Source organism: Calypte anna, chromosome 4 (assembly GCF_003957555.1).
Source record: "Calypte anna isolate BGI_N300 chromosome 4, bCalAnn1_v1.p, whole genome shotgun sequence".
Lineage (NCBI taxonomy): Eukaryota > Metazoa > Chordata > Aves > Apodiformes > Trochilidae > Calypte > Calypte anna.
Genome location: NC_044247.1, coordinates 6,658,764 through 6,683,121, shown reverse-complemented (window position 1 = coordinate 6,683,121; position 24,358 = coordinate 6,658,764). Strand labels below are relative to the sequence as shown.

At 40.5% G+C, this 24,358-nt stretch overlaps 1 protein-coding gene across 3 annotated transcripts in view; it reads left to right on the top strand.

Moving 5' to 3' along the window:
- The window catches only part of FGF13 (fibroblast growth factor 13), a 240,827-nt gene that overhangs the window by 117,930 nt on the left and 98,539 nt on the right, over window positions 1–24,358 (top strand). For 2 of the 3 annotated variants that reach the window (XM_030449020.1, XM_030449022.1), the window contains exon 2: window positions 10,446–10,613. In XM_030449020.1, the coding sequence (XP_030304880.1) occupies window positions 10,446–10,613 (168 nt within the window). Of the gene's footprint in view, window positions 1–8,389; window positions 8,395–10,445; window positions 10,614–24,358 lie in introns of those variants that run through there. The other variant, XM_030449021.1, reaches the window with a different exon arrangement.

The following is a 24,358-nucleotide window of genomic DNA, read 5'->3' as shown; positions in this document are numbered from 1 at the left end:
TTAATTCCAAATAGTGTGGTTTGAGTGTTTATGAGTGCACATTTGTGTGTGTTGTTTAAGTTGCTGCTGCAGAGCTGTCGCCCATGGCTGGCAGTGCCTGGTAGCTGGGCAAGCTCAGGGAGAGACAGCTGCCTGGGCATGGAAATCACCTGTAGCAACATTTACATCTCATGCTAACTTCTATGGAAATGTGTGCTGGTTTGTAAAAGATTTTAAGCTTTTTTTTTTTTTCTCTGTGACCTTTTCACTATGCCCTTCCCATTGGTGACAAGTTAGTCATGAACAAATGCAAGATATGTTGGCCTTGGCTGGTCTGTTTTGAGCTAAGAGACAATCTGCTAGGCCAGAGTTGTTCATCTGAGTTATTTAGTTTGGTGTAAGCTCAATGCCTCTTGGGTTTTTCTTTAACTCTTTCTTTACTAGCATGCAAACACACAGCATTGAAGTTCCTTTCAGATTAGGCTTTCCACTCGAGTGCCAGGGCTTTTGTGTTGCAGGTTGTATGCCCAGACACCTCACTGCACCAGGGGGCACACAGATGGCACTGGAAATGTGTCCTAGAGCTACACCACTGGCAGCTTTCTTGGTTCATCTTCTCTCACTGCTTACAGACCTGGAATGGCTGTAGCATTGGTGTTCCTAGCTGAGTGAAGGTGTCTTAAAACAGTGGGAGGAACAAGACAATCTTGTCGGGTCAGGCTGTCTCACTGCTGCCTCCAGGCTGTGCATCCATAGGGGACGTTGGCTTCTCCATTTTGAGGAGCCAGGATGGTTCTGCTCAACCATCACCTGACCAGAGCAGGGAAAGGAAGAGGACTGCCAAGACATCTCCCTGCAGAGTCCACTTGGAGAGAGAGGAGCTGGGAGCACCATGCTTGCTTAGGTGTTGTTGGCTCATTTCTGCTGTGAGCTTCTGTCTGTCCAAGCTGCAATAAATGGGCAGTGCAAGTCCTCTTCACGTGCTCCCTGATCTGTGGGGTCGGGCTCATTAGCCACATCACTGCACACTCACTGTTCACAGCAAAGGAGCAAAATCCTCCCTGCTGTCTGTGACCCCGCACTGATTACCCCTCTCGCCTTGTCGTTCACATTGTCTGCCAGCTGTCTGAGGGGATTGCAAGGATACCACTTGAAACATAAATGGATAATACAACATCTCAAGTTGTGCTTTGTGCAGATGGCTGTGGTTCTGGAGCAGTACATAGTGGATTCTGCTTGTACATAGTGGATGTGCTGCTCACTATGTGAAAGTACCACAATACTGTACAAAACAAAGTTGTTGGGTAGTTGGTAATTATTTCAACATGCAGGACACATACGCGGACTCTACAAGCAAGATCATTGAGGTGGACAGTAACAGGAGAACTGGTAGTTTAATTGTCTGCTAATTTGGTTTGGTGCTGATTAAATTGGTGAACAGTGAAAATCAAGAAACCCTCTGTGTACATTCATCAAGTGCATTGTAGCTACACTGTGTATACATAACACTGATAGCCTACTTTCCTATGGATTTATGTAAGGTCTGAAGGGGTTTAGATAACCCTAGAGAGGGATAAAAGTATTTTCAAGTACAATTGCTAAACCTATGTCAAGTGAAGGCTTCTGAAATGTGGCCCTTTTATTTCAGGAAAAGCAGGGGCAGAGGGGAGGCTGTGCAGTATTGGGTGTTGTTGCACATCATGCTCAATCGATGAGCTGTTCAAGTGGATGTAATGACTTAACGCTTCACAGGCCAGACCTGGGGGGAGAGGCAGGGAAAGCTGCCTGGCTGTCAAATTATTTGAAGTGCATGATTCAGTCACAGTGTTGGCAGCCTGGGTGGGAAATATGTTCCAGACGTGGCTTCTCCAGTGGGTAACACACTGGTAAATAGAAGTTGCAGTGCAGACAGAGGTTTCTTTTGGTAGTGTGAATGAGTTTTTTGAGAGTACAATTGAATGTGTACTTTTAAAAATGTCTTTTAGGGTGCTGGAAAAAGTTGCTGGAAAAACTTCTGGCGTTGCAGAAATCATTTGTAGATCGAGGTGAATTAACTCTAGAGCTTTAGTACAAGAAAGGAAAATAAGAAAATGTTGAGGCCTTTCGTTTGACTGTTTTAAAAATGAAATGCTTTGTGTGCATGTGTTTGTTTATACAGAGACTGAATTTGTATAACCGTAATCTTTAACCTGTTGAAAGTAACTCCCACCCTTAAAATGAAGAGGAATCTTAATTTCAGATTAAATTAGATTTTTGTTTTGTTTTTTTTTCTTCTCAGAAATGATTATGTCCATAGCTCTGGTCAGAGCCACTCAGCCCTTCGATCAGCACTGCCAAACCAGAGCATCATTCAGGGCTCTGCCACTTCCCAGTGCTGTGGGAACATGCTGCTCATGTTCTCTCTGTGGCACACTGAAGTTTCTTGCTCCTGTTGATTAGTTTTCTGTGCTTTGCTTTGAAAGATTTCCTCCGAGGCCATTTCTCAGAACAGCTTTTTCTGTTACGAGTTTGAATTTTAAAACACTCAATTTCTTGCCTCCCTCGTTTTGTTAATCCACAGTAAATGAGGCAAATAATTGGGAGGTGTCACCTGTCCTTTCAGGGATGGTGCTTCTGTTCCTGTCTCTGTCTTCCAAGTGAAATGCCTCAGAGCTGCAGGAGTGAGGAGGCTCTGAAACAGAATCTGAGACTGTTGTACTGCTGCTCATGTCCTGTTCCCAAGAGGTAACAGCCAAGGCTTCTTTCAGATTTCCAGGGAGGATGCAGTCTTTTATTTGAGGATTTTGTTGCCTTCTGCAGGCTTCTATTCCTTGCTCTGCTCTCCTTGGATGATTCCCATTTCTGATAGTCCTTTCTTTGTGCTTTTGTTTTTCTTTTCTCCCCATTGCTAGGTCTGTTGACATCTCCTTTTGTAGCCCTGCTGATGCTCTATAAATAGGAAGAAAAAATCTACAGGCATTCCCACTTCTCTTGACTTCCTGTGTAATTTGAAACTATTCTCCTAGCTCCAAATAGGGCTATATTAATAATTAAATTCCCATTAAAGTTATGTTGCACAAGAGCATTATAGTATTTTGTAAGTTGTGGACTATAATTCTCTGAAGCCCTCTCAAAACCAGTTAGCTTCCTATTCATCCCTGGACCTTTTTAGCAGTTCTCCTGTCGCCTCCTATTCTTCTTGCCTGATTTTCACCACACTGCAAGGATATTCTACTAGAGTGACATTCCTTGCTTTTTCTCCCAAACTTTCTCAATGTAGGGAAACCTAAGTTCCCTGCTGTGCATTGCGGGACTGGCATATTCTTTGCAGTGAGCTGCTCAGGGTGTGGTTTGGGTGGGTAAGGATGAGTGAGATTGCATCCCATCTCCTCCTGTTGTTCACAGAATCATCCAGTAAGAGAGATGGTTGGTCCACAACCAACATTAGGTGACAGCCAGAACTTGATGCAATATCTTTTGGTGCCTGTGCAATTTGAAGCAGTTATCTTCTGAAGCTGACCAGGCATGTCCTGCCATTTCTGTATCCTCCCTTAAGCCAACCCTTACTTCTCAGTGGTGTATCCCTGGTGATACCCTGGTGTGTTTACAACTCTGCTGCAGCATGTGCCTGTTGCTCTTGCTGTGCAGACTCCCCCCAAAAATCAATTCCACACTGTACATTACTATCTGCTGTGGTGCATGGAGCATCCCACCTGTTTAGAAAAGAGCCAGCATGCATTTATTTTAGCAGATGGGAAAAGCAGCAAGGACTCAGAGGAGACAGGGAAGTGGTGTTTGTTTATTCTGTGGCAAGCACGGCGAAGTGGTGAACGGAGCTGCTGAGTTAAATAAGAGGGGGCACACACTTTGCTTGGAAAAACCACAGATCCTGGTGGCTGGGGTGGGAAAGGCAGTGAGGCTGCAGGATGCAGAGTCGACTGGGGATGTTACTTAGCCTTTGGTGAGCCAGAGTGTGGAACTTCTCTTTCTTCCAGCCCACAGATGGGAGGCTGACAGCAGTGCCCAGCAGCAGCTGGAGAGGAAGCTGCCAGCTCTCCCAGCCCCACCAGTGCATGTGGGCACAGTGAGATCATGGTTACAGGCAGCTGCAGCACAGAATAGTGGCCAGATGAGAGTTAATCCAAGGCTTTTTGCTATTAGATGGGTGCCTGGAATAGTTCAGAAATAATAAGTCTCTGTGCAGAAATGATAGTGTCCTTTCCGCAGGGAAAAGGCGATGCATTCTTAGCAGAACTTATCAACAAATTTTTTGATGTTGGATGTCGTTGTCTTTATTATGCACAAGGATCTAAATGCAGCTTTATCTTGGCCAGTCTTTTTAGAGGATAACAGCCTATTACTGCTAGCAGTTAATCCAATTACTCTTTTAGGTCAAGGGGGAGTGTTCTGTGCAAGTATTTTTGGAAGATCTGAAAAAATTCTTCTGTCATTGACCTCAAGACTGATTTTTTTCAGCAATTAGAAAGTTTATAAATTCCTACACATATTGAAAGAAACATGTTCAAAAAGGCTGTAGGCTTTCAATTTTGGTTGCAAGACAATAATTGCTTATTTTTCAAATATATTTCTCAATGGAAAGTAATTTCAAATCAGAAAATAAAAACACTATCTAAAATAATCACTGAAATCGTTTGATATGGGGATGAAGGCAGAGTTGTGCAGACCTGAGGAATTAATTCAGAAAGAAATGGTTTGCCTGAAGCAGGTTTTAACTGCATCATTTTTGCTCACTTTGTTCCTGGTTCCCTAATAAGGATTTTATTGAGAGTATAGGAATGAACTGTGCAATAACTACAGACGATTCATCTAAAGCAGGGAGGAAAGCTGTCTTGGAGAGAAGAAATCCACCTGTGGATGACTGGAACAGTTTAAATGGAACTTGTTCTTGCTTTCTTGGGGGGCAAAGGTGTCACATTTGATGAGCCAGGTTGGATGTTCTGCTCTGCATGTGTTTGACCAAGCTCTGAGGGTAGGGGGAACTCCCAGCTCCTCCGACAGCCTTTGGCTGAGAGGGTTTCTGTCCAATGCTTCATTTCCATCTAGGAATGAGACCCCCCAAGCAGGATTAGGATTTGGCAGAAATCTTTTGAGCTGCCTGTGCTGCAGCCTCTGCTCTGACTGCAGCAGTCTGGAGCAGTTTGGATGAGATTCAAGGTGGCGTGGTTGGCTGCAGTTGCTGCTGGGGTAACAAAAATGCAATGAAGAAAACTGATATTTGTTATGGGATGAGGATCCTTCCGCAGGGGCTGGGGAAGTGCTGATGTCCAGGCTGCTCCTGCCTATGCAGGTGTTTTGAAATCCCTGCCTTAGATGGCAACCAGTGCCGGAGCTGGGTTGTTGGCTTTACCCTACAAATTGTTACTTGGACTTCAGTGTGAATTTGAAATATCCCTGAGCTGTTTATGCCGTAAATAAGAGTTTATCCTCCCTCTCCCAACAGGCACAGAAAAGAGCTCTTAGAGCTCTGTTGTATTGTACTGTTGTATTGCAAGGGTCTCAACTCATAATAAACAGCATAAATTATCTGCTGATCTGACTTAGATCATCAGTTTGAAAAATCATTAGTTGAAGTAGTAAAAGCCCTCTGTTAAACAAGGAACTTGCTTTCAGAAGACTGTCAGTATCTGAGCTCGTAGCGAAGGCTATTGCCAATCTCAGAATTTATGCTCTATTCATGCATGTCATAAATTTGTCCTTTTAATATCAGTTCCAAAATAAGCACAGATAAATAGTTGCTATAGAGGAAATTTATAGTATTGGTTGGAGAACAAAAGACCAGGCACTGCTCCCAATAAGAGGAGTGAGTGAGTCGTGCTGCCGTGTTGCTGGCAGGCTGGCATCCATCACAGACCCCATCCAGCAGCAGCCTCCAGATGTAACAAGAGTTTTCCTTTTGAGCAGAGCTGGAAGTTTCAAATATCATCAAAATAAACTCAAGGTAAAGGTTGCATCTTCCACAAGGTATTTTTGTTGGTTTTGTTTTCTAACTTTGAATGAGTTTGTGTGTTTTTAGCTTGGTGGCTGGTTTGGATGATGTACTGGGGAGGAAGGAGTGGGGGGCAAAAGGAAGGACTCCAGAAATGAGTTGTTGTGAATATGGCTGCTTGTGTGTCCTGCAATATTCATATTCACTGTGCAAACAAGTCAGAATCAATCAGACTTCAAAATTGTGAGCAAACAGATGCAAACTGAAAGGTTTCTGGGTGACACAGAGAGGCTGGGGCTGTTGGCAAGAATACGTTATTGGGATTTTGGCAGACCTAGATAGGGTAATAGCATGGATAGACTGTGTTGCCATTGGGAGGATTTGAGTGTATCACAACCCTAGAATAGAATTTTATTTTATTTTTTAATTAGCTTGTAAGTATTTTTGTGCCCTTAGTTCATTATGTTGTTCAGGTGGCTAACAAAAATCATGCCTTCAGCTGGAATAAATTAGGAAGAAAACAAAGCAGTAAGGAAAGGAAGCAAAGGGAATAATTTTTTTATTGCATGTATACCTGAGAGCTTTTCATCAGCTGCTTCAACTGGGAAAATGCTATTACAGGAAAATGCCTCACTTTCATACCCCTTTGCTGTCCTGCAGGCATCAGTTGAAGCAAGTTACTTTGGAGAGATTTTTAAAAATTTGTTTCTGTAAGGAGGTGAAAGCAACTCTTCAACCTAATGTTTTATCTAAAAGGAAAAAAAAATTCCTAAGTAATACTAAACAGCCTCAGGGGCATGAGTAATTTCACTTGTGACCTTTCCTTTTTGTGGATGGAGGAGGCAGAGGATGAAGGAGGTGCTCAGGGAGCATTGCTGCTTTGTTTCACAACTCAGCCTAGCAGGCAGCAGCAGTGAGCCATGTCCTGCTGCTCTTATTTTGCTCTTATTTTTCAAAGAGAAGTAATATTAGGAGAATGCTGGGTGTTTTGTTTTGGTTTAGTGTTTTTTTTCTTTTTTTATAACTTGCTCCCTCGTGCCACAAAAGGGGAATTTTCTTCACTTTGTGGATGCCTGATATAAGAGGCACTCTGATGCTCTTTGCTGTAGAGCTATGACTTTAGTTCTTCCAAAATGCCAGAAAATCTAATTTATTGCAGGTATGAGTATCCTGGGGCTCACAGCATGCAAAACTAACCAGACTAAGAAAAGTAAGGGAACTGAAGGAGGAGGAAGGAAATGCATGTGTCAGGTAATGATCTAAAAGGTCATTCAAGAAGGGAATGGATCCATGGAAGTATAAAAAATTTCTGTTAAATTGAGTCATACATACAAGAGCAGCAGTCTAAGAGAAACATAGTGATTTCTTTTGCCTGGACATTAAAACATATTTACCCTGTGGTTGCTACAGCCTTTTAGCTAGCAGAGCTGAAGCCTTTCCTTTTAAAACCAAAGGGGCAAAAGATGCTTCCTTACAGCTTTATTAAACTCTGCATTGTATCAAAGATCAGTCAGTTGGAACTCAAACCAGGGCCTATGGACAAGGTTGATGTTATGCTTTCTGGCAGTTTTAGATGGGACTGAAATGCAGTTGGACATAAAAGATAGGCACAAACCAGCAGAGTGTTTAGCTGGTGAGTTTATATAAAGTAAACATGTTTGCATTTATCTTGAAAAACATCCTGGTGCCGGCAGTCATCTTAAAGATCACTTTTCTCTCTCAGAAAGGCTTATAGGAAGAAGGAATTTTTTTTCCTACTGGCTTTTTGACAGTAAGTTTTTATTATTGTAATTATTATGGTGTTTTTTTTAACTAAGGAATATGCTGCAGCGTGATATTTAGCAAGGTGAACGTTTTGATGTTAGAAACATAGTAGTTACTACATCTAAGCAAATTCCTCTTCTCTATACTCCATTGATGCATTTTCGTTCTACATCAACTTATGAGAGGAGGGTGGGGGGAAGAAAAAAAGATTTTATTTTATTTTAAGCAGCTAAATATTTATTTGCCATCTTTCAAGTTCTTTACTGGTATATTAATTATGTGTGTATATGATGTATGAAGTCTTGTCCCTGTTTCACTCAAGGGAAGATGGAAGATGCCCCTGTACTCAGCCCTGGTGAGGCCACACCTTGAGTACTGTGTCCAGTTCTGGGCCCCTCAGTTTAGGTCTAAACATCATCAAGTTTTTTAAGCTTTTTATGCTATATTGGAACTTCCCTGTGGATTGTTTCTTGGGACCCATAATGAGGTCCTATAGCTGTGATTTCAGTGGCTCCATGAGGGTGTCTGGCTGTCACTATAGCAGGGAAAATGAGGCATGGGGGTCAGGGAGTGTTCCTAGATTAGTAATAAATTCTCAGCCTGACTTGCGGCCATTTATCAAGTTAAGAAAAGGTTTTAGCTGTTCCCTTCAAAACACTGACATCAATTAAGTTATCCATACATCATTCCAGCATCAAGGTTTTATTAGAGCTGTGCTTCCAAGAGTTTGCTCCAGGCATACAGTGGTCCTCAAAACCAAGGCTCATTTACATCTGCTGGCCTAGATTCTAGTAACCTGATGTTCTTTTGTTGATTTCAGCATGTGTTTCACTTGTTGAAGGTGTGGACCTCTTTGTGGATTATTCATATTTAGGTTGACTTGTGTGTGAAGGATGATAGGAATGTGTAGGTGACTTGTAAAGTCACCATCCCTGGGAATGTCAGAGGGATGTGCCACAGGGCTCCCACACCACGCGTGTCAGTGGCCCTACACACACATCACTGGTGGCTTTACACAGATGCCTGCAACAGCAGCTTTGGTCTGGTGGCTTTTGGGAGGAATGACCCATCAGGGCTTGTTGGTCTTTGGCTCTTAGTAGTTATTCCCAGCAGTTGCCCCTCAGTCTCAGGGCTATCAGAACATTTCCTGAACACGTATGTATCCTCCAAACAAGCCAAAACAAAACCATTTTTTTAAGGGACCAATTCTATGGCAACCCAGACCTTGTGCTGCTCTTTTCTGAACCACTTGTGCTTTCCTGTTAGCTCATACATCCCTTTTAATGACACTTTATGTGGATTATTAATGTATGATAGTGGCACTCTGTAGTCTAATGAAGCAGCAACAACAGCCAAGATGCATATTCTCTCCTATGGATTAATGAGGTCTTGAAAGAAGGTGACTGCCCACTGTGAAAAGAAAGACTATCAAGTTAAATCACTTATCACCCAACTGTGGCTCTTGCTAGTGCCATTCTCAATAGAAAAGAAAAAATCAAGAGGATCATATTTGTTTGAGGGGTTCTGTGTTTAAATCTAACAGGTTTTAAAAATTATTCTGCATTGCCAAATATTTAGAAAAACTTTAAAATTAAATGAATGGCAAAGAGTTCTAGACACGTATAAATTCACACAGTGCTAATGCATCTGCAGTTTTAGACTAGCCTATCAATTGTTGCTTTTCTGATTGTTGGAATTTTATTTTTCTAACCTTTGCTTATTTTTTTAATAATTACTTTTTTGTTGTTGTTTTTGTTTAAAGTTAGAGAATCTCAACTTGATTTTGACTGTGGTTTTAGATCTCTGCATCACATGATAAGAACCTAGCAGTGCTTAGAGACTGTCTTTTGAAAAAGCTTTTTATTTTTGTTCTTGAGAGATGATCTGTGCCTTAAAGCTGTAAGCTGAACAATCTCACTATATCCATTGTTAAGGCTTTGTTTTTTAGATACTGAAAAAGTGTTTAAATTCTTTCTGGTAATGTAATAGTTGGAGGTAGCTGGAGCTTTCTGTGTGCCATATATTTTATCTTTTTACCGTTAATAGTCTGACCCCATTCAGAAAAGAGTTCAGACTGCATATCATTTATATAATTAATGACAGTATTGATTTATAAGATCAACTTTAAAAAATTACTTTCTGTTTTACAAGAAAACCATCACAAGGATTAATGTGCTTTCTCTTTGTACATCTACTCTTCTATCCATTCAAAATGATGATCGAGTCAGAAGTCATTCGATTATCATGCTTGCTCTAAGGAACTGTGTGTAATTACATTTCCTGATAAAGGCATGTTCTTCTTTGGGGAATAGATATACTGATGTTGCATTACCTGCATATGTGGAATGATTACTCCCTGATGTTAACGTAGAGATTGCCTATGGCTAGGCAATAAAAGCATGCTTTGATTGCTTTTTTTCCTCCTTAATCTGCATGCAGAATAGATACAGGTGCTATAGGAGAATTAAGCAACAGACATAGGAGTGAACTTTGCTATTTGGAGCAGGGTGTTTTTCTACTATTTATTAAAGCTGCATGAAACACTATAGTGTTGATGTGTATGAGAAGTGTTGTTTATAAAAGTAACTATTTCCCCCCCACCCTTCTACCACCCGTGACAAAGATACTTTACGCTTAAAATTTTATTCTCCTTCCTGTAAGCATTTCTTCCCTTCCTTTCTTTCCCCAACCCTTGACATTATGTAGTTGATTTAATTCTCTGGATTGCTTTCCTCAAGCTCTAACTTGAGTTCATTTTGTTATGTGGTGACCACAGTTATGGATGACGCTCCCCCTGGCACACAGGAGTACATTATGTTACGGCAAGATTCGATCCAATCTGCGGAATTAAAGAAAAAAGAGTCCCCTTTTCGTGCTAAGTGTCACGAAATCTTCTGCTGCCCACTGAAGCAAGTGCACCTCAAAGAGAACACAGAGCCGGAAGGTTTGTGGCACTATGGATCCATGTTCTGTTTGTTTCTATTTTTTATTTTTTTTTTAGTTTTCCATGTACGTCCCTAGAGTGTGCTGTGTGTTTTCCAGGCTGTGTCAGTGTAGTGCAACTGATGCAGGAAGCGTGATGCACTCCATGTCCCCCTTTGCTTGCCTGTTAGTGTCTGATTCAGCTCTCACGGGACACTATGATGTATAAGCCATGTACGGTATCCTTCTAGACAAGAAGTAAAATGATGCTGCTTTTTCCTTAAATAAAGTTTGTTTCGGCTCTCATCATTACACACTGCCCTTTTTTTGGCTGCCAAAAGTTGCTTGCTATTTAAACGGCATCGATTCCTAGCTGGTTCCTTCCAGTAACATTTTTGAAGCTGCACTCTGCTGAAAATATGGCACTTAGGCTCAGATTCGGCTTGTCCCCAACACCTTTCACTCCATAAGGCTTCTGCATAGCGCTAGAGAATGCTCGTGGCAGCTGTACTTGGGGGAAGCAGGATGAAGTCTGTATGTAATGCACGCCTGGTTGCATTTTGGAAAATGAAATGCATGCAGAACAGAAAAAAAAATTAGTAGATTGTTTTCCTTTTCAGATAAAACAAAGGTATGGTCTTGTCTAATGCTGTGTGTACAAATAAGAAATCACTAATGAGGTATCTATATCTTTAACTTGCTCGTCTAGTGTGCGTAAGATTAAACTATTTGAATTATATTTTTTAATATTTTCTTTTCTTGTTCAATATGTGTTTTGCATTACTGCCTCATATTCCACGTGGTAAGCCTTCTACTTTTTGCATAAGCTCCCGTGTCTGCCAAGACAAATAATGCTACTGCTGGTAGATGTATTTTAAGATGAAATATTCAGGGCTGGATTCTGCCACAATTGAGTCTGCAGGGGCACCGAAGTGAGCAGGTTGGAGCCCTTTGTCACAAATCACTTGTATTCTTCTCTGTGTTATGCTGGTTATCTGTTGGTAAGCTGTCACTCTTAGCCCAAAATATTTCAGTCAATTGCTTTCTCCTGGTACATACCCTAAATTTTGCATGAATGTTCTTTGCACCACTTCTGGGAGATCTGTGTCTTTAATATAAAAAGCATTTTAGTAAAATAGCATTTCTTTCTCATCCCACCAGAAATATTAAGTCTGATACAAGTACTGTGTGAAGTATGGAGAGAGGTTCTTTGTTTCAGTGATGATATAACTTTAATATTAAAATTGGGTTTTGAAAACACAGCCTGATTCTCCTCTCAGTTCTGGGGAACTCTTGTTAGAAGATTTTATTATTTATTTTTTTTTAATTCTGAACTCAATAAACATCACGGAAAAGGTGAATCTCATAGCACTCTTCTGGATCAGTGAGTTTCCTATCATCTTTCAGGTTTTGTATTGTTCATGAGTAAATTATGAGCCTGGAACTGTTCATGTCAGGCTCCTCTAGGGATATCCTAGAGGTGCTCAGGATTGTTGGTACATGATACTTGGTGAAATGAAGGGTTCTATGTGAGCCGTAAAGAGGGGAGCCCTGGACTTGGCATCATCGACTCATATTTTTTACTTTGCTTTTTCTTTGTGCTCATGTGGAACTGCACTGGAAGCTGTTGGTCATTTCAGTGAAACTTTTGCTGGGAGCTGGATTCCTGTTGGGGACCAGCTCTTAGCTAGGTCTGATTGTTTTCAGTGAATAAATCAAGAACATTTCACACCATTAGTGTGTAAACTGAAGAGAAACATAGGAAGCAGAGTTGTGCTGGGTTTTTTATCTCCAGAGAGTGAGTCTCCTGTGGGCATGGTTTTGTTCAATGTTGAGGAATTCAGGATGTGCCAGGAGAAGCTTGAAAGGTGCAGGCTTTAAGTGAAGACCTGGGGAGCATCAGTTCTGCCGTGTTGTTGCCTGGAAGACAACAGTTGCTCTTCTTAGATTCTCCATAAATCAACATATTCTCTCACTCCAACAACAGCTGTGTTACTCCTTCCTCCATGACATGTGGTATTGTTTACCATCCTTACTGAAAATGTTTAGTTTTAAGCAGAAAGCTTTTAATCTTTTACTTGCACTATACAGGAATTAATGTCTCTTCCCGTTTACTTTTTTATCCCTCCTCCAGGAATTTTGTATTACTAGACAGGGCACAAGAAGCTATGGCCACACTGACTTACTCTACAACTCTCTGAGATGATGGGAATTCATAGGAGCATCAATTTTTATTGTTCTGTGATTTCTATGCATGTTTCTTTGAAAGATGTCCTCTTGCATGAGAGGGAAACTCCATGTTTAGCAGTCCTTTCAACCTCTTTTGCAGCCTAAATTGCCTGAGCTTCATTGGTCTTTTTCTTCAAAATCTGTTATTTGCCTGGCAATGGCTTTAGACCTTCTGAAAGACTGATGTGTGTCATCTGCAGTGGTTTGGTGGCATGAAGCTTGAAAAATTAAGGGTATGAAATTTTCTGAGCTGTTGTGTCAGTGCAAACACTGAAACAGTCCATTGGAATGAATGGAGTGGCTCAAACAAACCCTACCTGGTTACCTTCTAGTGTGAAGCCAGCAGTTAACAGCTCAATCATGCTATGAGGATGAATGAAAAGAAATGTTTAAACTTCTTACTGTGGTGTAATTTACACATTTTTGAAAGAACTGGAAAGTGTGACAACTAAGGAGCTATTAGAAAACCTCACCAAGTAAAATACCATAATGGAAGTTTTATGGAAAATTGCAGACCTGAAAGCCTCTGCAGAGTAGAAGAATGTCCCCTTTTATCTGCTGAGTAATGACATGGGAACACATGTTAAATCCTGCTGGTTTCTAACTTGCCAACCCTTTCTCTAAATATTTCATTTAGATGATGATTTGCTTCTCTCCACTTTTTAACCACTTTCATACAGGGTTAATGCTTAGGGCATCTCATTTGGCACTTCAGGATTTGAATCCCCTGGGCAAGTATAATGTTACCATGTAAAAGGGTTTCCTGGCTTTTTGTAAGGTCTTTTGGAGAATTTTCTACTATTTGCTGAAAGACTTAAATAGCAACTAACTGTGGCATCTGAACCAAGTGACCCACAATTTATTCTATCTCAGGGCCTTTTCTAAAAACAAGAGAAGAAATGAGAAAATTAGATATGTTTCCCAAATTAACCTGTCTTGATTTCTTGTTCTTTTCCTGATACCCTGCCTGCCTGCTTGTAATACAATAATTTTTTCACAGCACTCATACACCACAAATACATCTTAGCAGAACACATCCAGGGCTGGTACAGTTAATATCAACCTGGAGGACACATAGGTCTTTGTGTGACAATTGATTGGTTTTCTTTAAGTGGCAGATGTGAAAGAAAGGAGGAAAACAAAAGGAAATCAAAAGAGTATTATCTTCCCAAAATGTGGAAATTTCTATTTGGGTCCAGAGTCAGCAAGGTGCTGTCTGTCAGTCTGTACTGCAGTCCAGATAAGGCCACTGCCTTTCCTGACACTGGAAAACTTTGAATTGAGTCAAAAGATTAACTGCTTCTTTTTTTCTGCATCATTCCAGCTTTGGTTTGTCAAAGTCAATCTACAGTTCACAATGTCATGGATTTCTCAGATGCACTAAAACAAGCAGGCCTGACATCCTTACCTGGATACTAAGTCCTGTGGGCATTGGGCATTGTTTACAAGCAAAATACAGAGTGGTTTTGTAGCTTCCCTCAAGCCAGGGAAACACAGCAAGTAAGAAAAGGGCCTTCTCAAGTGCATTTTGCAGCAATTTGTTCTCTTAAATAGTTTAAACATAAGCTGCTGCTATCTGTATAAACATGGTTACCTACAGGGAAGTCTGCTCCCAGAAAACTGATTGGGTTTGTATTACTACATCTAGCAGAGGGAATATAAGGAGTGAAATGTTTTTTAAAATGTTTTTTTTAAAACCACTCATTGGTTTATTACAGTCACATAACCAAGAATCCTGGCCTCTTGCCCACAGTTCTGTTTCTGCGTGGGGTTTTTTTCCTTCTTTCTTTGCTTGCTTTTTGGGTTGGTTTTGGTTTGTTGTTTTTTTTTTTTGGGTAACATTTAGTCTCCCTCCAGGCATACATAACCTTTTTACACTGAAAAGCAGGCAAGCGTGGCCAAATATGTTTTGAGGATGGGGAGAGGGAAATCTGGGATAGCAGCTGGTAATGAGGAAAGCAGCTTTCCTCAACCAACAGGAAATCTGATTAGATAGAAAATGTTAAGGATGCAAATGTGAAACAAGCAGCTTTGTGGTTGCCCTTGACAATGGTTTGCTAGCTTCATCCCTAGCAATGGCATGACTGGCAGAGCCAGTCCTGAGAACAAGGAAAAGGTAGGACATCCAAGGACATTATGTGGGAGGATGGCTCTTCCCCCTACTCCGTGTGTACATGTGGTTCTGTCACCAGCAGAAATTCAGAGCTTTTATTTTATTATACTCAGTGTCCCTTTGGTGCTCCAAGTGTTGTGTCACCACTGATAGTACTGTTCCTTGGCAGTCTAATTATACACTTCTCTTCTAGACCAGATCAATCCTATGAGCCCAGCTCCCCCATTTAATTATGTTAATACATGAATACATGTGCAGCTTTGCATTTGAGAGGTGAGAAAAGAAAGAAGGGGGAGGAGAACCTGTGTTTGAAATCTTGGAGAATTCAGAGAGGATTTTAAATGTTTTATATTCTTCACAACTGAAAAAGACTTTGTATTCCAGAAGGGAATAATAGAGATGAGCCATGTGAAACGTAGGTGCCTTTACCTGTGCCTGCCATGTCTGAGCTGCCCCAGCACATCTGGCTGTGAGACACCAGTGAGGGGGTTCTGCACGTGGGCTGGGGGTGCATTCAACCTCACGTTTAATTTGGACCAAGAGCTGCCTGAAAGGAACACGCTGCTTTATTGAACAAGGGCTTCTGCTTAGTATATGATCCTATTAAAAAACTCTCTTAGGGTTGTGGTCCCTTGGTACTAAATTAATCACTTTTCCTAATCTGCCATGGTATTTTTCATTATGTTTTCTGCTTTCAGTGGAGGTAAGAAGTGAAGACCTGTTATTCCATTTGCGAAGGCACTTGCCAACAGGGATATTTAACTCTTTCTTACTGCAGCTGGAGCAGTTCATCCCAGGGAGGGCAGACAGAAGGTAGACAATCTGCCATTGCCTTGTTTTGAGCCCTGCGGGCATCAGTGCTCACATCATCACCCTTTCTCTCAGCAACACCTTGTTCTTGACTCTGCTTTTGTCTGCACTTCTGGGTCCTCCTGTGGAGAATGTGAAGTTTCGACCCTGCCTTGCTTCTGAGACTTGGCACTGGCAAGAAGAAGCAATGAGCAGTGCCTGAGCCTTGTCTAGTACAGAATTAAAAGATGCTCTAAGTCCTATCTTCCTGGATACACATGGAGCTGCTGCAGCTATGGGACCACATCTGTAGTGAAGGATAATCTAAAAGGAGTGACACAGACCACAAAAGCCATAGGTCTGAAGCTGCCACTGATATGATGGCTTTTTTTCCCCCAAAAAGAAAAAACTACTTTGATTTGAGTGATTAAATGATGACCTTCTATTCCGGGGCATCAGGAGGCAGTGGTGACAACTGCACTCTGCTTCTGATGCTTAGTACATAAAGCAGAATAGCTCAGTCCTGTAAGTGGCTGAGCCCTCTTGCCCTGATCCTCCAAAGCCTTTAAGCACATGATTAATTTTAAACACGTGAGTGCTCCCAGCAGAGCCAAAGGGGTTGGGATGTATTTAATGAGCTAACCTGAACACAGCCTGGGCCTGGCACAGGTTCAGGCTCAGACAGGGCAAATCCAGAGTAATTCCACCAAAATCCAAGATTTGCTCAGTGTTTACTTGTCTGCAGATGAGATCAGAACACTGTAATAGACTTTGATTTCTTCTTTTCTTACTTCCCTTTGGAGTTTATATGGTCCTTATTGCCACAGCCATCCATGATTGAACATGCTTGTCCTTATTGCTTTGCTGTGCAGTAGGGAAATCTGATGTTTCCCATTATAAAGGGAGAAGTGAAGAACTTGATTCTCTAAACTATTTGGGCATCTCATCAGCATTAGTAACAATAACAGCTGCCTGCTGAATCAGCTGAATACTAGGCACTAAATTATTATCTTTGGAAGATTCTGGAGTATGACAATTATCATGCAGAAACATCACGGAGTTGGGAATTCAACACTTATCCCTACATTTAAACTTAGGAGATTTTGACTTTTCTCTTTGGTTGTGGGTCTGCAGATTACTAGGTTCACATGTAAGCTTTACCCTAAAATGTTACCCTCTAATACTTCTTTCACTTTCTGCATTTTATTTACTTTTCATCAAGTAAAAGGAAGCATCTAATTTGTTGATAAAGCATTCTATCAGCAGGGACTGAGGTGATTAAAAAGTGTATATTGAGGAAAGCATTTGAGGTTATGAAGTAAAGTTGTTAAATGAAGCATTACAAATAGCTTGCAAATCTCTTTTGTTCCTGAATTCACCTTCTACCTCCCAGGAGACAGTGTGAGAGCTTTCCTTAGGGCTTTACTAAGCTCCTGAGCGGTTTGGAGATCAGTGTGTTGTACACAGCCATGATTCCTGCATCCTATTGATTTGCTTTGCTAATTCATTTAACTAATACACCTGCCAGGTTATTCCTACCTACCTGGATAATGGACTTTTTCAAAAGCCTGTGGCTCTTGCTGTCAACTGAATGTGAACTGAAATAAGGGTTACAGCTGGAAAGTCCTTCCCACTGTGTATGCCCACACCTCTCAGTCCAGGAAACAGTGTGTGCCCCTTAGTCTGTGAGATTTAAAACTTGAGCATAATGGAGCTGGAGGAACTGGACAGAACTGGAAATGAGGTGGTCTGTTGAACTTAGTTTTCCTGGTGGAGAAATTCAAAGGTTCAGGGATTGTGTCATTGTTAGTAAGATTTTCACTCTCTAGCATTGGAGAAGTTTCAATAATGACATCAGGAGCAGTTTTAGTGCTTTTCTTTCAAGACAGGGGATTTTACTAGTCAAGCTGGAGCTGGTCTTTTTGCTGAACAGGTCATGACAGCCTTAAGAGAGCTCTTATCTCCTACCTTACCCATGTACTCTTCAAGGCAAATCTTTTATCTATGCCTTTTGCTATTTTGCTCTCATTTCAGAATAAATATTCATTATGGAGACAGTATCTGGCACTTTAGCATATCTGAAGTAGGACATTTAAACCAAATGAATCACACTGATGTTCTTTTCTTATCTCTCCTTTAAAGGACTTTTTGAGAGCTTCAAAGAGTGCTCCTTGTATGGAGGAAGGCCTTTGTCTTGCTACTTTCATTCTATGGCTCTCCTGAAAAAGCGTCAGACTTTGCTCTTCAATCTGGCCTTATTTTAAATAAGCTGATGTAGTTCTTTATTAATAATGAAGGTTCTTCTTTGTACCTTATTCCACTACATGGCCCATCATGATTATTGCATGAACCTCTTTTAGTGATAATGTCTGTAGTACTTAAAAATTGGCCTTTGCTTTGAGACCAGGCCAGATTTTTCATCCTGTTCTAGGTTAGGACAATTCTGGAAACAAGGGGACGTTAAACTTTCAAGCTATCACTGGAAAGTTGTTTCCTTTCCCAAGACAATGACTTACAAAAGCATTTAGGCATCTCTACATGGTGCAGCAGAGCATAGTGCAGAGATCCCCCAGCTACTGCCCCACATCTGTGCAGCCCAATGCAGCCTCATGTCATGCTGTTGGGAAGCCTAGAGATTGGGAAGATAGAGATAGAAGCTCTATCATATCTCAGCATGTTTCCAGTTCCATGGTTAAGTCAGCCCTTACCTAACTGAGGGGTTTCTGCTCTTCATTCCATCAGCAGTCTGGGATTTCAGCTCCTGATGCCTCCAAGTGCACAAAAGTGAAGATAAATTAATGGTCAGATTCATCAGGAAACCCAGCAGCCTCCCTGCCTCTGGGATTATCTGGAAAAGAAAAGGAACTCAGTCTTACTTTGAGCTCAGTCTGGTCTTCATGCCTGGTCTTCTCAGAGTTTTTCTTTCCTGCTTCTCCTGGGTCAGGATACTGCTCTGTCAGAGCTGTGGATGCTTTCAGAACAGGTCTAAAGGATTTACACAACAGTGCATTTTATTTCAAATATGTGGTGAGACCATTAAGCAGCAGTGTGAGTTAATGTTCTTTTATGATTGCATAAGCAGTTAACTTTTGCCAGTAGTTCTTTCCTCTCTGTTTTTTTGTTGTCTTTAAAGTGTTCTGACCTGTAAAGCTAAAGAAACTGAAAAAGTTTTACAAGGCTTCAGTGGGTACAACAGAGGTCCGAAGACTGCAAGTTCCAGAGTCTTCTGGAATGCTTACATAAAAATATTGAATGCTTTTTCAGTGGTGTTTGGGAAAAGTCAGTGCTCAGGATGTTTTTTACAAAATTTTTTGCCCTCTGGTATCTGTCTACAGAGTTTTCTTGCTGTGTACAAAGTCTTTGCTTTTGTTTATACGCTTAAAAAACCCCCAGCATTTGTAGGACAGTACAAAATATTTGCACATCTTTTAAGACAGCTCTTGTTCTCCAAGACAGAAAGGAATACAATCAAGCAGTGGTGTTCAAAAAGACTGAACATGTGATTGCTGAATATTGATCCCAGTCTGTGTGTTTGTTTCTCTCTACCTTGTGTTTGAAAACACTGAGACAGTGTGGGTTTTTTTTGGAAGACAGATTACAAAAAAGTTTGGTTACAAAGGATATAAGAAACCTGCCAAGGTTCTGACCTGCAGAGATGTACCCAGGACATGGCTGTACATGCTCTTAAAGTGACACAATGTTCTTTGAATTCCTGCTATAAAGGAGAAATTATGGTGCATTTTGGAAACATGAAGAAATCCTTTCTCAAGCATCTTGCACACTCCTGATCTAAAGCTGCCTGCCATAGTTTTCAGGTGCACTAAATAATTCTTGCACATTGATTCAGCAAGGACAAAAAAAAAAAAGGAAGGCTATATACAACTTGCTGCACAAGGTGTCTTCAGGTAGCAGCTGTCTTTCATGCTTGACATTTCCACATTACACAACAGTCCTTTCTAGAAAGGTTACTGGTGCAGCTGTGTTAGTTCTGGCTATTCTACACTATCAAATTAAGCCCTCACAATAGAACAAAAATCAAGTGGCCACTCTTGAGATTTGTGCCCTCATCAAGCCAAATTTTAGTTTTAATTTTTTAATTTTTTAATTTTTTGTGCCCCTTGGGAAAGGGAAGTCACAAAAGCAGTGGTGTGTAGGGTGGTCAGTGAGTGTAATGGTACCCAAATATCTGAGCATCTTGATGGTTTTGCTGGAGCCCTGTATAGAAGACAAATGAAGTAGCCCAACCCTTCTTGGTAAACTGAATTGTTTAACAAATATGTTCTGAATAACAGCTTAACCTTCCTCCTTATGCTTGGTTTTCCCTCTTGTTACAATACATCTGTCTCAGGGTCTCTTTCCTTGGATCTTGTGGAAGAGGCACATTTCATTCCTAAGCTGTGTTCCTTGCAACCTTCATGAGACAGTGAAAGGCTTAGGTAGCCTTGGAGCCTCACAGCCTTGGAGGATGAAATAAAGAGCTTTGCTATAAAAGGTGAAAAAAGCATTTATAATTCAGAATCATCAGAACTACTTCATGCAGCAAGCTGGTACTTCAGCATCTATTGCAGATATATCAATTAAAAAAAAATAAATTCTGCAACAGGTGATGCTAAATGCAAAGGCTGTTAAAAATGAAGAGTTAATTTCAGTTGTGCACCTTTGCTTAATTGGTGCATCCTCTGGTTCTCTGCAACTCCAGCTTGTTTGAATTAGTAGTTGAAGACTGAGATTTTCCCTCAGGTTGCTCTTACCTCTGGTGGGTATAATCATTGTCTATTTCAGACAAGCAGCAAAGATGATATCAAATGTTGCTCCTGTCTCTCAAATATTTTTAGTAGAAAACATTAAAGCTTCATGCAGCTCACTATTAGAAAGGAACATCCTTTCAGCATTAACCCAATAGAGTTCCTGTAACTGGCCTTTTTATGATAAATTTGGATTAAATACACTGTGAAACAGTAGTGAGCAAAATTTCAGTTGCCAAATTAAATTGCTTGGGTGTTAAATTAGATAAATGTAAAAATGGTGAGAAATTTTGATGGTCTTTATACTAATAACAAAGGAGAATGTTTAGGAAATGAGTCTTTTAACTGAAAAGAATTTCATACAGTGCATTTAATAGTATGTGCAGTGAAATGTACAGTCAGGATGATATGTTTCTGGATGTATGAAAAAAATACAGTGCTAGTTATTTCAAAACCAACTGAAGCTCTGAGTCAAAATCAGCTTTCCTGCTGGTGTTGAAGAAAATATTCTTCATGTTATGCAATTGCTACTCAAGTGGAAATTCTAAAATTCAGATGGGTGCTCTGCTTAAAAATTCTTCTGCCCCTTGATACTTCCCCCTGGATGACAGACAAGGATATTGTTTTAAATCACTTGTGTGTTAGGTTGCTGCCCCTGTTGCCTTCAAGACATATTGATTAACATTGATCATAGAAGGTTCCTGAATTAACAGGGACCCCTCCTCTTTAAGAGGGATGACCTTGTAACCAACATTAGTAGATTGTTTTAGAGGAAGGCAGTTTCTTTTGGCTGCTTGTTTGGCATGTTAAGATACAGCCTTCCTAAGGATGTCTGTTTTGGGTGTAAGTATTTCTTTAAAATACAGAACCCAGGAGAACATCTTCAGGACAGAACAGCATCAAATACTTATTTTGCAGGCTGGTACCACTGGGATGCCTGGGAACCCAGATGAGTTGATAGGACATGTCTGCTGAAGGCACTTTTGAAGAGAAATTTACTTCTTATTTGCTGAACAAGACTTCTCTTGCCCATTCCCATAAATCTGAAAGTGAGTTGCAAATAACTGTCATCAAGATCATCAAGATGAAAGATGGGTTTAAGCAGGGTGGCAAAGAGTGGTAGTAGAGTGGGTATAAAAAACAGCAAGGAGGAGAGGGAAGTTTTTGAACCAAAGGGCATCACAGTACTGAGGAGAAGTTAAAATAGGAGATGACTCCAGTGGGAGAAGTCTGCTGGGAGGCTGGTTAAGAAGCTGGTGGTATGGAGAGGTGAGCAGGGTGCATGTGGGAGAATTTATTGTCTGCAGGTGAGATCCAAAATTGAATAAAAGAGGGGTCTCTGAGCTCCAGCAAAATTAGAAAGCTACTGCAGTGGGGAGGAGTTAAAAGCCCCTTCTGGATGGAAATGTGAGAGAAATGACCCAGAGAAGACAGAGATGTCAGAAAGAAAACAGATTAATTACTCAGCTGCAACTTTGTTTTGAGTAATATCATCTTTAGTATGGCCACACAAGTAATTGTCCATATACTCAACTTATGTATATTTAATGAAATACATTGAGTTCTGTAGAATGCTGACAATTTTTATCTGATCTGCTGTACTTATAGGCAGATTCTTTAATTTGCACAAGGAAATGAAAACACATGCATAACTATTCATCCAGGAGACTAACTGAGGAAAATCACAGGGTAACACTATAACAATTTGTTCTTGATATAATCTCTCCTATAGCAGAATTTCTACTGCCTCAACAAAATTGAAAAGGTGCCTTCTAAAAAGTCTCAAAAGGGCATAATAAAAACAACAACAACAACAACAACAACAAAAACCAAAAACCAGAAAGCAAACAACACTCCTGCCAGGTTTGTGGCGTTGTTTATTAGTTTTTGGAGTTGGAAGTTTATTTAGGAGTTTTATTGCCAGCTTTTGAAGTCAACTTTTTTACAACAAAATGTTGTTGAGATGGATGCTTGCCAACATTTTTCTTTGTAAGTCCTTGGCCAGACACTTACTTACAGGTAAAATTGAAATTCACTCATCGTGGGATGGATGTGGTGAGAGGAGTAGTTGGCTTCAGGTCAGCTCACTGTCTGAGTTCTGTAATATATCTCCAAAGATTTCATCACGTACCTTTGAAAGGCACTGGTGACTTAACTTGGTGTTGCAGAGTTCTATATTTAGCTCTCCTCTTTTACAGGAGCTGTTTTTCATTCAAGTGCCAAACTCTCTACTTTTATTCCTTGTTTTACTTCTAGCAATCTTTCTAGAACCTGGATTTCATGAGATTCTATTTTGCTCTGAGTTGATGTCTGAACTCAGTGTGTTGTTTCTCTAAAAAGTTCATCTGTTCAGATCTAGGAAAAGGATTCTGGCTGGGGGGCAGGAGGAGATTAGGGAAGGGAAATCCAGTAAAATATTGTCAGTTTTCCAGTCTCCTGGAATTGATGTCTTTGATGAGCACTTTTAAGGACACAAATCTGTAGGACTGGTTGGTTTGTTTGTTTGTTTGTTTTTATGATCTATAACTTGAGGTTTATAAGGAAAAACATGCAAATCTGAAGTCACGCACCTGATTTCTCAAGAGGCTTCCATTGTTGTAGGTTTATTAGAATGGAAACTTGTGTTAAAGGGTTCAGTTGTATTACTTTGATTTAGGATGGGGCTCCAGGGAGGGATCAAAACAGATTGGTTCTTGCAGTTGGTAGTTTGAGCAAATTCACACAAAGCTTAGGGCTTCTTTATATTCTTTAAAAACCCAGCAGCCACAATGTTGGAGTATTGGAGAGCTGATGTCCAATTTCTCCATCATTTTCATAACAAGAGTGGCTATTGCTTGTGCGGTATAACTTGTTCAGGTTGGCACTGCACCACTTGAAGCCAAAGGATCCTGAAGCTGTGAAGCAGAGGGATTGCAGCAGGGGAGGGAGTATTGGCTGAGGACCTAATGCTTTCATCTAACTTCTTGAGAAGCTAAATACTGATGGTTGATTATACACCTGGTGCTGCCAAATGTTCTAGGAATCCTCTGCCACTCCATTAAGCTTAGCTGCAATGGCAGTCCTGTAAAAAACAAGTGATAATGACTTTACCTGCTTCAGCTCCTCCTAACAGCCTGTCTTCTCAGCAGTCTATTGAAAAACAAATGAGAGGGGAGGTGGGAGGAACAAGAAGAAATCCATATGAACAAAATGGAGAGATTATGTCTGGAACTGTATCTTCTGCAGCTTTTAAGAGTGTCTGCAACATGAACCCCGAAGACTTAGGGGGGGAAATGCTTTTTAAACTGTGTTTTTTGTAAAAGAAAAGCTGTGGTTCACGAAGAAAAGGGATGTGACTGTGCAAATGTGCTGTATAATTACATGGGTCACGTTTCATTATCAGCTTTGGATTGTGTAAATTGATTACTTCCATTTAGAGTCTAAATTCAGGCAAGAAAATGCTTTCTACTTTTTTTTTTTTTTTTTTTTTTTTCTTGAAGGGCTTTTTCTTCTTTCTTCCTATTTTTTTTTGGTTTTTTTTTCTTGTTACTGTATCAGTATATTCCCTGCTCTAGTAATTTGGGAATGAGTTAGGCCTTTGCACTTTGGAAAGCTTCAGATACTCAGGAATCAGAATTTATGGGTTGTCTGTCCAGTTTAGGCAATGAGATGACAGCTCAGACCTGGCCAGGCCCTCTCAGGGGAACCATGTGATGTTATTTCACTGGTATTTGGTTTCAGGGCAAGGAAGTTGAGAGCAAAACAGGTATTACATTCACTGTAGGCTGAATTGATCATCTGTTTTTCATGCACCTTCTGTATAGGAGCACTCCATCTGTATTATTTTTAAAAGTTCTTTATTACGTTAATAGTTGCTGCAGAATGCTAATTGGTTTTATTCCTCTTTATTCA